The sequence below is a fragment of the Sceloporus occidentalis genome, unplaced genomic scaffold, assembly GCF_023333645.1.
Source record: "Sceloporus occidentalis isolate IW3139 unplaced genomic scaffold, rSceOcc1.0.p SCAF_221, whole genome shotgun sequence".
Classification (NCBI taxonomy): domain Eukaryota; kingdom Metazoa; phylum Chordata; class Lepidosauria; order Squamata; family Phrynosomatidae; genus Sceloporus; species Sceloporus occidentalis.
Window position 1 is genome coordinate 1,044,502 of NW_028317201.1, and position 15,366 is coordinate 1,059,867.

General features: G+C 41.3%; 1 protein-coding gene across 1 annotated transcript; it reads left to right on the top strand.

Annotated features, from left to right (window-relative positions):
* The first annotated feature begins 1,725 nt into the window (after window positions 1-1,725).
* LOC149277037 (lysosomal alpha-glucosidase-like) lies at window positions 1,726-12,390 on the top strand. Its single transcript, XM_089503161.1, has 19 exons — window positions 1,726-2,076; window positions 2,154-2,299; window positions 3,054-3,219; window positions 4,776-4,872; window positions 5,056-5,175; window positions 5,302-5,420; window positions 5,683-5,814; window positions 6,202-6,312; window positions 6,713-6,826; window positions 8,098-8,182; window positions 8,830-8,947; window positions 9,473-9,606; window positions 9,695-9,846; window positions 10,336-10,484; window positions 10,592-10,733; window positions 10,840-10,938; window positions 11,493-11,657; window positions 11,790-11,942; window positions 12,328-12,390. Exons 1-19 carry the CDS (start codon window positions 1,726-1,728, stop codon window positions 12,388-12,390), a joined length of 2,616 nt encoding a protein of 871 aa, XP_089359287.1.
* The last annotated feature ends 2,976 nt before the right edge of the window (window positions 12,391-15,366 follow it).

The following is a 15,366-nucleotide window of genomic DNA, read 5'->3' on the forward strand; positions in this document are numbered from 1 at the left end:
GCTTGTGCAGTGCAGTAACAGGAGCTTGTGATCTGATCTTGAAACATTCAGCAAAGCTTCACCCTGGAGGACAAGAAGTACCAGATCTGTAAAAATGCTGAGTCCACTTCCTATATATATATATATATATATATATATATATATATATACAGTGTGTGCAGCACAGAGCCTAATGTAGCTGCTCAGTATATAATCCCATTGGGCTGTACCAGATTTCTTTAGGCATTATATGTTTCATCAGCTGTTTTTAATTGTATCAATTTTGTGTATAGATAGCAAATGCTTCAGAACACTGACTACTGTAGTAGAATGCTAGCTTTTGGGTCAAGTACCATCCTCCGACTATTGTGGGATTGCATTATTCTTTAAATTGGAGGTACTTAAGGTGACCAGAATTTGAAATAACCCTTTAAGGACATATAGGAGTGTCAGACTTTACCCCTGTGGAATTGAAAAGGTTAAGGGGCAGTTCTTTTTCATCCATTTGAACCCCAAATAGTTTTACATATAAAAAATTATTTTCAATTGACTGAATCTGAAAAATTTGCTTCAAAAGTGTTTTTTTCTTTGCAATAAAATAAGGGGGGGGGCACAAAAGCTTCAGAAGAACAAGTATATATAATCAGAAATGTTATTTTATTTAAAGGGGACGCATGGAACATATATACCCAGCTCTGTATTATTGATATCATGAAATGATTACGGAAATCCTTTTTATTTCTTTATTATTTTGTATTATTTATTATTTTGTGTGTGTGTCGTCCCCTTGATTCTATGTATTTAATGTAACAAAATGATATGTTTTCATGTGATACCCAGGAAATGAACCATGTGAGAGTACACAAAAGAAAATAATGTTTCTTTTGTTTCAATGGTTCCCATTGCCCCCTTATAATTATCTGTATCTCTGGAGGCACACAGAGCTGATTCTTTATGGCAATGCAAATAAAGTCCTGCTTATGCTAATGAAGTCCCTACTGACTTCACAGTGGAGTGGGGTCTTCGATGACTCGTTTCGGAGAGAGGAGTGGGTCGCGTCCTTTGGCCATCACTCCTTTCTGAAGACTTCAGTAGGTCTCTTCTTTGGGGAGCTCCTAGAAGATCCAGTCCTCCTTAGCCTTGGGTCTGGAAAGGGAAGGAAGGGGCTGCATGTCCCATTGTAGAAGACATGCAGAAAATGAAGACAGAGGACTTGGTATCCGTTGTGTCCCTTCCACTTTTGAAGTGGAAGGACTAAAAAAAAAATCCCACTGCCGTCTTAATGACATTTATTTTTGGCTGCTCAAAGCCATGGGAGTAGGCAGCAGGGGAGGCCCAACAGCCCTCCTACAAAGAGGCAAATGTATATGCACATAGATTTGAAAGGACCATTTAGCTATTGAATGCATTAAAGTGCATATGATGACTGGAGTGTCCCTTTAAATAGTCAGAAAGTCCTTCTGGGTGATTAAGACTGAGACCTTCTATTGATTACACCAGTCAGTGTAAGAACTTACTTGTTTTGTAGAACAAGGTAGATGGTAAACTTACCACTTAGTACGTATCTTGTAGGTACCTTTAGAAGTTCTCGATGTTGGCCATCAAATCGTTGAACTCCTCACAGACTCGTACTTTCCTAACCCATGTGTGTATTTTGCAGAAGGAAAGATGCTGAAGGGAAACTCTGGAGGAAGGATGAAGCTGAGGTCTATGGATACAGTCTTGGGGGTGTATGTTCTTCTCATGATGGGTGCAGCTTGTTCTGCGGCCCCATCTTATGCAGAAGACGCAAAATCCATGCAGTGCGATGCAGCACCAGACAGTAGATTTGACTGCGCTCCAGAGAAGGGGGTGAGCAAGGAGCAATGTGAGGCCCGTGGCTGCTGCTACTCTCCAACAGCAAATGGTCTTGAGATTGGGCAGCCCTGGTGTTTTTACCCACCTACCTACCCCAGTTACAAGTTGGTCAACCTAACAAATACCGAGAACGGGTACCGTGCCACCCTCACCCGCTCTGTGGGGACCTTCATGCCTCATGACATCATGACCTTGCAGTTGGACGTGTTATTGGAGACTTCAACCCGCCTGCACTTTACCGTAAGTGTCTGTGGTCAAAGCTTTTACGATAATGTGTAACTTCATGTAACATTATTACCATCATGCCTTTATTACAGATCAAGGACCCAGCTAATAAACGCTATGAGGTTCCCATTCCCACCCCGAAGGTCACCGGCAAAGCACCCTCCACAGAGTATGACATTCAGTTCAGCGCTGACCCCTTTGGTCTCGTCGTCAAAAGGAAATGCACCGGCCAAGTTCTGTGAGTTCGGCTTGTGTTCTGACAACGCAAATTGGTCTTGGAGGGAAGAGAATTTGTGAAGCCCTTTAGTGGGGTGGCACATTCACAGTATGCGGTTTAGAATCAGCTTTCGGGCCTTGAAAGTCCGAGGTCGGTTGAGACAATGGCTGAACTTTGTACGTGACTCATCAAGGACGAATGATTCAGTGGATGTTCTTTATCTCTCCGCGGTTTGGAAAACCAGTTTGTCGAGCTGCATACTGTGTGGCTATAAAATATAATGTGCCAAACACCAGGTTAATGCCCAGTGGGCCAGTGGCCGTTAGGGCCACATACTCATCAGTGCTAGACGTCCAGCAGCAGATTGGGTCCAGCAGTGTGTGTTGTGAAAGTATGAAAACATAACGTGCGGTGCGCTTATTTGGTGGCCCGGCACTGGAGATGACTAGGCATGGCTCTAATGGTTTTAGAGAAATGGGATTATTTGTACATCTGCCAAGCAGAGACCTCTTTGCTCTGCGACCCTCCTTTATAAAGGCTGCCAGAGCCAGTCCGCTTCCACCTAAAGCAGGATCGAGAGGAATAATCACGATGATCCTGAGAACAGGAAGTTATGTTGGCTGCTCTCGAGGTATCTGGGCAGCCATCTTGACTTCCTGCTCTCAGGAGACATAAAACGGGTTTATTTAATGTACAGAACTGTAAAATCTGAGAGGGGCAGTCCAAGCCGTATTTAATTTTTATATATATTTTCTTTCTCTACTGCTGATTACAGGCTCAACACCACTGTGGCCCCTCTGCTTTTCGCAGATCAGTTCCTGCAGATCTCCACGTCCCTTCCCTCTCAGTATCTCTATGGACTCGGTGAACACCTCACTTCTCTCAACCTCGACCTCCGATGGACGCGACTCACGTTTTGGAACAGAGACCTAATTCCAACGGTAAGGAGACCATCTGATCTTTTAATGGCGTGTAAGATCTCCGACGGAGGTTTCATGTTCTAGTTCCGAATCCCCAAAGCATTTCGATTTATTCCACAGAAGTTCCTGAGGCGATTGGGGGGGGGGAATCAAACCAAAATGAGTCCCGAATAGTGTCCTTAAAATCCCTTTCCTTCTTTGTGCATGGTTGGATTACTAGATCTTCTATCGTTGAGTACAAAATGAGAATGCGTTGGGCCAAAGTTTGCATTAATACCAAATCTTGAGTTACTGTAACTGGAATGTTTTTTTTGGGGGGGGGGGATAAAAAATTTCAACAGGACAACTAAGACAGTTATTTAGTGATTGATGTTTTAAGGGCCGTTAATGTTAGACTTTAATCAGATTAAACCCGGTTAATGTGTTTTTTTTATTTCACCCTGTGTGAACCAACAAAGTTGTTTATGGAAAGTTTTTGTTTGCTACCATTTTACAGGTTTTAGTTCGAATAAAATGAAAAGTTGTTCACCTGCTCTGAACACATTTCTAACTCAATGCAGCATTAGAGTACCGTTGAAACTTCTCAGAAACAATTCTTTATGGACAATTGTCTTTTTTAGTTTTTATTTCACCTTCTTAAGGGTTCTAAATCTTAATATATTAATATTCTTAAATATCCCACCACTGCCACCAACTATGTGCAAGTAACACTAGCTTTAGATCTAGAAAATATATAGCTAGTAAGCCGTGGAGTTGGCGCAATAAACGAATCACTAACTTGTGATTCAGATTTAGGTGAGGAGTACCCAACCAGTTCCTCTTTTCATTGTTTCATAATGCATAGTTAATTCAGCAAGATGAGCTTTTTTGACATTAACACACTCTCTGTTTAGAGTTGTAAAAACTAAAAAAAAGTTGGTGATCCCTAAAAATGCTGATGATGGGCCTGCCTTTTTTTATTTTTTATTTTTTACCGGGACCATAAGGACAAAGGGTAGACAACCATTTATATAATTGATACGTACTGTTTGAGTGACCTGAGTAAAAATATCTTGAAGTGCTACCTACCACCTTATTTATTTAATATAAGTTTGTTTATTTGTATTGTTTCTATTGTTTGTTTCACACTTTGCTTGATGTTCTATTGAATCACCACTAGGTGGAGCAGTAATCTAAAAAGAACTCTAATAGTCCAGTAATAAACTTATTATTATTTATTGTTTTATGTAGCTCCATCAAATAGCGCTGTACAATGGGTAGACAGGACATAAAAAGTAGAATTTAACATAACAAATTGACTAACAGAGACAACAGGTGAGGAGGGCCCTGCTCAAAGGAGCTTACAATCTAGAAATGGATGAGGCCATACTTAATGCTTTATGTGTCTCAAAGATTACATTCCTTATCAAATGTGTCTAACTTCATGTAAAGTATAATGGTTTAACAATAACATGATGTCCGATAAATGCTTGGCTATAAACTGAATGACACAATGGGGCTTCTCAGATACTTGATGGGTAAGCGAAGGGTCAGCTGCCTAGGATACGTCTGATCATCCCTGATTTTTGCTTTCTCAGAAAGATTCCAACCTTTATGGGACTCATCCTTTCTATATGTCCTTGGAGAAAGATGGCTCAGCACATGGTGTCTTCCTGCTCAACAGCAATGCCATGGGTGGGTATCATCGTAATGGCCGACGATGTGATGGGACCGGCCATCAGCTAGCTGACACTGTGAATCTGCCCATTCGCCTTCACAAAGGCTCCTGATATGATCGTGATCCAAAAGTGGAGATATTTGGAGCCACGTCCACTTGCTTCCATGGAAGGAACCTACAAGCTTGCTTTCTATCCCCAGATGTCCTTCTGCAGGCGGCTCCGGCTGTGACCTGGAGAACCACAGGCGGGATTTTAGATTTTTATGTGTTCCTGGGGCCTGAACCGAAAGCTGTTATCAGACAGTATCAGGACGTCATTGGTAAGGACATTTTTGCCATGCACCAGTATTTTTGTACTTGACATGGTAGCCAAGATCCCAAAAATATATTAATTTTGAGTTTTAAATAATTTGATGTAAGTAGTGTCAAAAAACCTTCTATTGTAGGGTTCCCTTTCATGCCTCCGTTCTGGGGTCTTGGGTTCCACCTCTGCCGCTGGGGTTACTCCTCCTCAAAAATCACTCGGGAAGTGGTAAAAAACATGACCGACGCAAAGATTCCTCTGGTAAGAGGTCCTCTCCTCGCATCATAATCCAGTTCTATCTACATGTGAATTTGTGTCTTTTTTGGGCCAAAAGTAGAACGGTTGCCAGTAAGCTTTGTTTCTGGCTCTATGGACCTCTGGCTGATGGACAAAGTAGATACTTCAAAAAGATCTCCACCATCTTTATTCCTTATCTTCATTAACATTTCCGATGGCATTGCCGTATGGGCCTTTCAAAAGATCTGTCTCTATTTCATCGTACGCTCTGTTTATTCAACTCCAGGAAGTTCAGTGGAACGACATCGATTACATGGATGGTTCGCGAGATTTCACATACGACCCAAAAAACTTTGGGGATTTTCCACAAATGGTGAACGAGTTCCACCAACAAGGAATGAAATATGTCATGATTGTGGTGAGGAAGATTTTTTTTTTGTTTTGTTTTAGTTTTTGGGTTTTTCTGGCTTAAATGACCAAATGCTTATTAGTCTTGGTTGGTTACTTCCCATTTCGGTGGAAGTTGCTGATGAGCTCGTAAACTTGGTTGAGGATTAGGATTTAATGTCAATGAGCTCTAATTATCTTTACATTATATTTTCATTTGCACTGCCCACCAAGGGACAGCAGGACCTCCAGCTTTCCATGGTGCAGAAAATAGATGACTTCAAGGGTGTATAGCAAATAACCTTCTGGAATCACTGGGGGGGGGGGGGCGTATGTGAGATCCTCTAGGCCACGGGTTTCTTTTGATGTTGTTTATTTACTATAATGAACAAGAACCATCTCTGGCTCCATGTTTCAGGATCCAGCCATCAGCAGCACCAGCCCACCCGGCACTTACCCTCCATACGACGATGGACTCAAAAGGGGGGTGTTCATCACGAACGAGACAGGACAGCCCCTCGTAGGGAAGGTAATGACTCCGGTGGAACAACACTGTAATATAACCAGATCTCTTATGCCTTTATTTATCACTTTGTATTTTCTTTTTTCTTCAATCGCTCTTCTGGTGAGCACTGAAAGCTAAAGTTCACAAAGTCATCAACTCCTTTAGTCATTTCCAGTTAAAATATTCTTAAAATTCTATCACATCATGATTTCCCAAAACGCCACCACAATGTAAAGTATGGGACACATAATAAATGCAGAAAAATCATAGTAATTGAAGTGAGATTTTTTTCCTCCAGTCCCTATTCCCTCCTGTGTCTTCTTTTTGAAACGCCACTTCAAATAAATGTTATATTTCATTTATTAAAATGGTCTTATGCTGATGAAACCCTAATACAAATTCCGATTCCTCTCGATTGTCTCAGGTCTGGCCTGGCCTCGCTGTGTTCCCCGACTTCACAAACCCCGAGACCTTTGAGTGGTGGTATGACATGGTAAAGCGTTTCCATGACCAGGTGCCATTTGATGGAATGTGGATAGTAAGTATCATCATGCGGAGACATCAGCTGGCCAACCATGATTCTGAGTATCCCGTGCTTTGGGGGTTAATGCCATCAGCTGGCCAACCAGGATCTGAATTATCTGATCTAAAGAGAACATGGCTATGTTTTCCTAATTCCCCCAGATGATTAACCAAATTATGAAATGGTTTGTAAAGGTCATCTTTGGTTTTGACCGTTCTGCGATGAAAGCTAGTTTTTTTTTTTTTTAGTTTTTTTTTCTCATCAGCAACCTCTTTAACCACTTCAATAACTTGTGCTTCAGGCACCGTAGTTAAAACTGACAGGCCATCGGGGAAAGAATCTACAACATTTTTAACTATAATCTACAATATCTTAAAGAAAAATGTCAAACTATAATTTTTTTAAACACCCACAGATTTACAAAAATTTGTCAAACTGCCTCCAACAAAATATACGGCGGTCAAAATTACTCTGGGCCAGAAACTTCTTCTCCCCTACAAAATGTTTTTAACCCATGGTATGCTGTTCACAAGATTTTAGATATGAGCCCCCAACGTCGCTTTGCTACATGAGCTATCTCCAGTGTGTGGAGTTGACATGGGGAGATTTTTTCGAAAGTCACCTCACCCATGTTATTAAAATCTGTAGGGTGAACACCTTCTTTTTGTTAAAATGTGTCAAATAATGCATTAAATGCTTTTCTCCTATATCAGATGTTGAGATAAGACAGCATAATGCATGGTTAACCCATTTTCCTTAATTTTTACTGATTTAAATGCACGTTATAAAGAGCTTATTCAGGAGAAGCTCATCTATGTTGACCCTTCATGATCCAAGCTGAAGGAGACAATTTAAATATATTCCACCACCCGCTACAACTTGGAGTTTAATGCATAAAACCTATAACACCGCCATGTTATATGCGGAAAATAAACGTGTCATGGGGGATTGGCTTCTTCATTAAATTATGTTAAAGCCCCTTAAAGTGGTAACCAAGCCTAGATATGAACCAGGAACTAACGTCACATCATTGATTCTCCCCACCACCAACCAACCGTACGGTGAGCTTTAATTCTTAGCCTTGTGGTGTTTTAGCAACATATCTAAAGGTCGGGACGGTTTTTTTGTAGAGGAAAGTTGTGATCTTACCATTAATTTGAAGACCTGGATTAACACAATGAAGGTCCTAGTTCCTGCTGTCTCCATAGTCTGTTGGACTAAAAATGTATTCTTTATGGTCATTATGCCCCAACAGAGTGCTAGTCACTTCTTTTCTTGTATCGCAGGATATGAACGAACCATCAAACTTTGTCCATGGTTCCATTGACGACTGTCCCAAAAACGACCTAGAGAATCCTCCTTATGTTCCAGGTAATATTCGATCTCCCATCAGAGCTCCGGTATTGGGTGTCCCGAGAAAAGCCCTAGAATCAACTGCTTGCGTCTCTCTTCTGTAACCCAGTAATCGGCTCTGTTTCTGAGTTTGATTTGGGGAGAGAAAAACATAAGGAGATGCGTTTAATGTCAGTTTCTGCTTTGTTTGCACACTTTGTTTGCACCTCCTGGTTGTTTTCTTGCGCGGGATCCTGCCTGTTTGTTATTTATACTGTAAGCTGAAAATAAACAGATTTTTTAATTTTTGTGCGACTAGGTTGGGTTCCCATCAGCTTTTGGTTTTGAAGAAGAATTAAGATGACCATAAGTGGCCCGGAATGTTTGTGTATAAGATTAAGACGCATGACCGCTTTATGACTTGTGGCATGTTCAAGTTTCTTAAACTTCTCTGCCTAGTTCTTTAAAGCTCTTCGGCCCTAGGAAGTCTCTGGCCTAGTCAGATCTAATTTCTTCTGCTTCAGCTTGGTGAGCCTTTTATTAGAGTAGCCAACTCGCTATTCGGTGACTCGGCCGCATCTTCTTATATTATGTTCTTTCCCCTCGCTACTTTTTGCGTTGGGTTTTATAGGAATCTCTTGCCTGACCTTCTTCTTTTCTTGGTTGACTTTTTCCCCCCCCTACAGGGGTCGTTGGAGGGACCCTAAATGCAGCAACCATTTGTGCCTCTAGCAAACAGCACGTATCTTCTCACTACAACCTCCACAACCTGTATGGACTCTCCGAGGCAATGGCATCCCACTAGTACGTAAGCCAGAGGACAAAAATCATGGCTCCGATATAGGAAAAAAAACTTTTATTGTAAGCCAGTTGCAAATAACGTTGCCCATCACCTAATAACCATTACTTGGGAACATGATTTACTAGTAAAGTACCCTGCGGCAGTAAGAAATGAGGTGATAACATCTCAAAGTGTTATATTTAACCGAGTTCCTGGAATCTGCTGACATATACTCTGAAATAACACCTTAACGTGCCAGTCGCCTTGGGCCACGTCGGCCACCACTATGGAAATTCACTAGTTATCGATAGTTGGGTGAATACGTTTTTAAACCATTCTGCCCCACCAAACCTAAACCGGTCTCTACTGTGTGTTAAGTTAATTAGTAAAATAAATCTAAAATGTGATTCAACTTCTCGAGCTCGTGACGTAATATAATAATAAAGGGTTGTGACTTATCTTCCGTCTCGTGTGGATGAATTGATTCTGTACGTTGTATGTAGATGTCTCAAACTCTTTATAGAAAGGACATCTGTGCTTCGTTGCAGCGCCTTGGTAAAGGTCCGGAAGAGACGTCCTTTCATCATCTCGCGCTCTACGTTTGCCAGCCACGGCCGTTACGCGGGGCATTGGACTGGAGATGTGGAGAGTACGTGGGACCAGCTCTATCACTCTGTACCTGGTAGGTAACTAACCCCGTGTATGAGCAACCTCTCAATGCATGTGGCAACCTCGTATTGAGCATACACGCCGGACTTTTCCTATTCTAGCCATACTCCTCTTTAACATGTACGGAGTGCCCTTAGTGGGAGCGGACATCTGTGGATTTGTGGGGAATACCACGGAGGAACTCTGCGTGCGTTGGAGTCAACTGGGAGCCTTTTACCCGTTTATGAGAAACCATAACACCCGCGATGCAAAGGTAACTAATCGGGCGATCTCTTTGTGTTCTACGTCTGTTTGTTTTACCTGGAATTCTGGGTATTCATCTCTGTGTAAACTCATCAGTTAACGGCTCGTTCTTGGTGAAGGAGAAAATGTAAATATTGTTCCACTAAAGAGAGAGTTTGTAGCCGTCCTTTGTTTCCGTTACGTACGCTCTTAAGCATGTATGAGCTTGTGGAAAGAATAGATTAAGCTACATGATGTAAAAAGAATATGGCCGACGTGTTGCCTTCTAGAAGCTCAAAGATGGCAAAAAGGTTTTGGAGAATTTGTGCATTGGCTAGGCTTGGCCTTACCAAAGATGTGCTAAAGTTCTAATGAACCTCAAAACATCAACGCCTATCAGCGACAGAAAACGTTAAGGTTGTCCACCTCCAACGTGTCCCGTTTGCGGACCTCCTTGGCACCGGCATCCATAATCGCCTGACCGTTCCTGCTAATAACTCTGTATGCCTTGTGTTCTTAGTCGCAGGAACCATACGTTTTCAGCGAACAAGCGCAGAACGCCATAAGGAAAGCCCTGTATGTGAGATACACCTTGCTTCCGTATCTCTATACGCTCTTCCACAAGGCTCACGCCAACGGCGAGACTGTAGCTCGAGCGCTTTTCATAGAGTAAGTCCCTGACCCGGTGGTGGCCAAAGAGAAACCCAATCGTGTTAGCTGAGCGATACGGATAACGTCTGTATGTCTGTCTCTCTGTTTCTGCTTCGTGTAATCAGGTTCCCTTCTGACCCAAATACGTGGACGATCGATCGCCAGTTCCTGTGGGGTGAGGCTCTGCTCATTACCCCTGTTCTGGAGCAGGGAAAGACCGAAGTGAATGGATATTTTCCTGCAGGGACCTGGTATGCTCCGGGGTCGGTAAGTTTATTCCTTTTCTGAGAAGTTACCAAAGAAATATATAGAATAATTTAATATAATGAATCGTATATCGTGTACTGTGTGACTTTGTATTCCGGTCTTGTAGGGGAAAGGGATTCAGAGTAAGGGTCAGTGGATCGTCCTTCCGGCTCCTCTTGGCGACATAAATATCCACGTTCGAGGGGGCCACATTTTACCTGTGCAGGTAAGACGCTGGAGAGGTGAATTCTGCCGTCCCTTCCAGATTTAGAATATGTTTAAACACAAGATTAATAGATTAACCCTTTTTAGTGATGCTTTGTTTTGAGAACTATTTTTTCCCCCCTAGAGGGGTAAATATTACAATATTATAAATAAATGCCAGACAATATTTTATTTAATTTTTTAGTTATTGGCGTTGACACATTTAGGTTTGTCTCATGTAACTCCTCCCCGGCTGCCTCTACTGAAAGCCGCGAGCATACGTCAGTACACTTCTTGCACATGCTCAGTAGAACCCACCCTTTTTGTAGTTATTGCAAATTGATCCCTTATTGAAACCAATGGGAATAGCAGCAGCCAATCACATGAATGCTTTAAAAACAAAAAATATAATGTTGGGGTCCAGACTGTTTAATTCAAGAGTCCCCGTCCTCTACGAGAGGAGGTCATGCTGTGAGGCCATTGATATGTCCATGTAATGGTATCGTACGGTGGGTATAGTCCAGTCTATTTTTCTTATAAAACTGTGTTTTTTGGTTAATTCTGCTTTCTCCTCAGACGCCTCTTATGACCACGGAGGGGACGCGCAAAAGTGACCTGACCCTGGTGGTGGCTTTGACGGTCGAGGGATTTGCCCGTGGAGAACTCTTCTGGGATGACGGTGACAGTTTAGGAACATTTGAGAGGGGAGACTACACCCAGATTATCTTCTTGGCCACGAATGTACGTTTTCGGCGTGTCCACCATGGAATAAAGCTATACATTGCTGGTTCTTGTCATTTTTGAGCGAGAATGAAAATGAAGGGGGGGATTTAACCATTGTTTGGCTAAAATGAGAACCTTTATTTTCTGCAGAACGTCGTCCTGAGCGAGGTGATACGGCTGAACAGCCAGGCAGACGCCCTGAAGCTGGGGACAGTGGCGGTCTACGGAGTACCTGCTCCACCACGCAAAGTGGTGGTGAATGGAGTAGCCAGTGAAAACTTTGAATACAACATGGAGACCAAGGTAATTACGATGTGCCCAAAGGGGTAAATGAACCAGCTTTCTTTCTCAGACTGTTCTCTTTGGTTTCTGCTGCATCTCCTCCTGGCCAAGCATCCCCAGAGGATCCTTCAACAACCAGGTCCAGAGTCCCAAAGACTCAATGGCTCAACGTTCATGGTGGCCCTGGGCTGGCCTGCTACCGAAGTAGCGCATGATGTCTTATCCTTGCACCCTCAGTTAGCAAAAAAAAAACGACCACGATTATCCCGAGCGCTTTTTGAGGCCGGTATAGACATGCAGTGATTAACGGTGCTGTTCCACCTACTCTGCAGAATTCTTTTAAAGGCTTCTGAAGATTTCCTCCCTCGTTCTCTGTCGTTTATAGCGTTTGTTTTCTGTCTTTCAGGTGCTGTCCATAAACAACTTGTCTTTGCCGATCGGAAATCCTTTTGAGATCTCCTGGTCTTGAGAAGGTGGATAATCTGCTGTATGCAATAGAAAAACTAGGGCAATGAGGGAAGTTTGCTTAGAAAGACTCAGTAATGCAGTCATTTCATGTTAAATGCTTTTTGTGGAAGAATGCAGTACAATCGTAAGGTGGGTCCGTCGGTAAAATAACTTTTTTTTTTTTTCTCCCCCGCTAATCATTAGCACATAAAGCTCAGCCTAAATCAGGGGTGTCCAACCTGTGGCCCTCCAGCTGCTGCAGGACTAAATCTCCCATAATGCTCTTTCAGCTAAGGACCTGGCAGAGGAGGATGGGAGATGTAGTCCTGCAGCAGCTGGAGGGCCGCAGGTTGGACACCCCTGGCCTATATGTGTGTGTGTGTGTGTGTGATACACAAAAGATAATGCAATTATTCGATCCGGGAGCGGGGCCGCTGTGTATCCCGGGATATCTAATATTTCTCGCATGCGTTGCATAACCGGCAAATGCTACGCCCTTGGGACAAAAAAAACAAAAAAAACCAGAAGAAAATGAAACTTTAAATTCAACGGATTCTAGAAGTAACGAAATCGGACACACCGTACATGATCAGCGTCAGATCATTTTCAGGAATTTTTTTTTTTTTTTACTCTAAATGTGATTGATCTTTTGGGCTTTTGAATGGAGTAATATAATACCCTCTCTGCGTCGCCATCTTCCGTTTAGCACTGTGTCTCGGGGGGGGGGGGGGCACGGACATAGAGGGAGGTCTGTAGGTCACTTAGTTTCACCGTTTTAGCATTTGTGCAACAGTTTTTTTGGGGAGTGGGGAGGGTGAAGACGTATAACCCGTCCGTGTATTTGGGGAGGAAGGCAGATGCCGGAGTATGTTCCAGGCACCGGTTGGAGCTGAGCAGGTCCTACTTATTCTGCGTACAGCGTTTTTAGTGAAATTGAGATAATTAAAGAGTTATGTCTATAAAATATATATAGTGGAATTACCAGAAAATGTAGAAATCAAATAGAATTTTTTTTTTTTAACAGAGGCTTAATCTATCTCTGTGACTTTGTCAAGAGCAAAAAAACAAGGGAATTCCACTCACTCAACAAAAATATTTGTATTTAAATGCCCAGAAGGTATAAATGTCTCCCACGAAAGTTTTTCTTCGAGGTAGAACGACAAAAAAAACAGAAACCACTCTGTGTTTAGCGATTGGCTAACGTGTCCTCAAACAGCTCTGGAGAAACCTGCGGATTTTACAGTTTTCACTTTTTACAAAAAATTCCAAAAATGTGTGGGTTTTTTTTTAATTTTCTTTTTTCACGGAAGTAAATTTAAAGCAATCAACAAACTTTGCGGACTCCTTGTCCTGCTGATTCGTGATCGTGGGGGATGACCGTATGTAGATGTCGATTGAATATTATTAAGCGAATATACTTGAAAAAAAATAATGTAAATCCCGTCGGATTTTGCTGTATGAGTATTTTTTGGGGTCTGGAAAACCGCCTATCCAAAATACCCATTTTGCATTTTTAATAAATTGTCTTGGTGGAACGGTAGCCTAAAAATATAGATTAATTACGTATGTTCTGTAAACGGATTCTGTGCAATTAATTGATTTTCACTTTTTTTGTAATAAAATGAATTGCACGTCATGCTGCGTTTTGTCATATAATCGATCAGGGGTGTTTTGGGTTTGAGTCAAGTGCATTACATTTATTGTGCATTTTACTTCTATTATTATTATTAATATTAATATATTATTATTAACCCCTTAAGGACCAGGCTCAGTTTTCGTTTTGTACCCTGTGGGACCGCAGCTGTTTTGACACTTTTGTGGTGCTTGTGTTCAGCTGTAATTTTCTCCTCACCCATTTAGTGAACCCACATAAGTTATATATTGTTTTTTTCAGGACAAGATGGGCTTTCTTCAGATACCATTATTTTGATCGTATCATCTTATTTACTATAAAAAAAATAAAAAAAACATGGTGAAAAATTGAAAAAAAACACATTTTATGACTTTTATTTGAAAAATCTTTTACTCACCTAAAAAAGCAAGTAAAAAAACTAGCTAAATAGATTCTACTACTTGTCCTGAGTTTAGAGATACCCAATGTTTTTATGTTTTTTTGCTGTTTTTTGTAAGTTATAGGGCAATAAGTACAAGCAGCGTTTTATGATTTCCAAATCTTTTTTAACAAATCTGGTCATTCTGCCTCCATCTCCTCTTTGGAATATCTTTGAAGCGGGTTAACTCAATTTAACCCATTTAAACCATATATTTTTGAAAACTAGACACCCCAGGGTATTCCAAATGCTGTTATTTTAACCCTTTCCATGCACCAATTATAGAACTACACTTTGTCAAACTTTGTAATAGTATTTTTTTTTTATTTTTTTTCCACACAAATTGTACTTTAGTTATAGATATACAGGTTCTGGTATATGCCACTGTCAAACAACCCCCCAATATGTGTTCAGGAACATCTCCTGAGTGCAGTGATACCCGACATGCATGGGTTTGTCGGGTTGTTTGAGATTTAAAATGCCACATTTGGGAAGTGCGCTTTTTTTCTCCGTTTTGGTCAGTCTGGACCTATGCCCTATCTTTGAGCTTGGCCACTCCAATTTACCCCATCAGCCATTTTTTTATATATTAGACACCCCTTGGGTATTTGAAGTGCTTTTATTTTAACTCTTTGTTGAGATTTTTGAGAAATTTTAGCACTTGCTCAAAATAATAAACCTTATTTTTTTATTTTATTTTATCTTTTTAATACTTTTTTATATTTTTTTTACACATTTTGCAATGTACTGGATGGTTCATCTAGTGACATCACTGCATAATTATTTTTAAATGTTAGCACATTTTTTTTATTTTTTTTTTAATATTTTACTAATCACATAGTGATTAGAAAGCTGGGCTCCATTGACTTGCATGGTTGAATGCAGTACCTGTATTCAACCTGCAAGTGGAGCCAGAGTTCTCTAGAGGGTCTGGAGACCGTCTAGCT

Excerpts from the sequence above, each read along its gene's own strand:
- LOC149277037 (XM_089503161.1), top strand. The coding sequence starts at position 1,726 with ATGGGTGCAGCTTGTTCTGCGGCCCCATCTTATGCAGAAGACGCAAAA. Across the intron at positions 10,939-11,492 it reads GCCACATTTTACCTGTGCAG|ACGCCTCTTATGACCACGGA; the intron begins GTAAGACGCTGG and ends CTTTCTCCTCAG. Across the intron at positions 11,658-11,789 it reads TTATCTTCTTGGCCACGAAT|AACGTCGTCCTGAGCGAGGT; the intron begins GTACGTTTTCGG and ends TATTTTCTGCAG.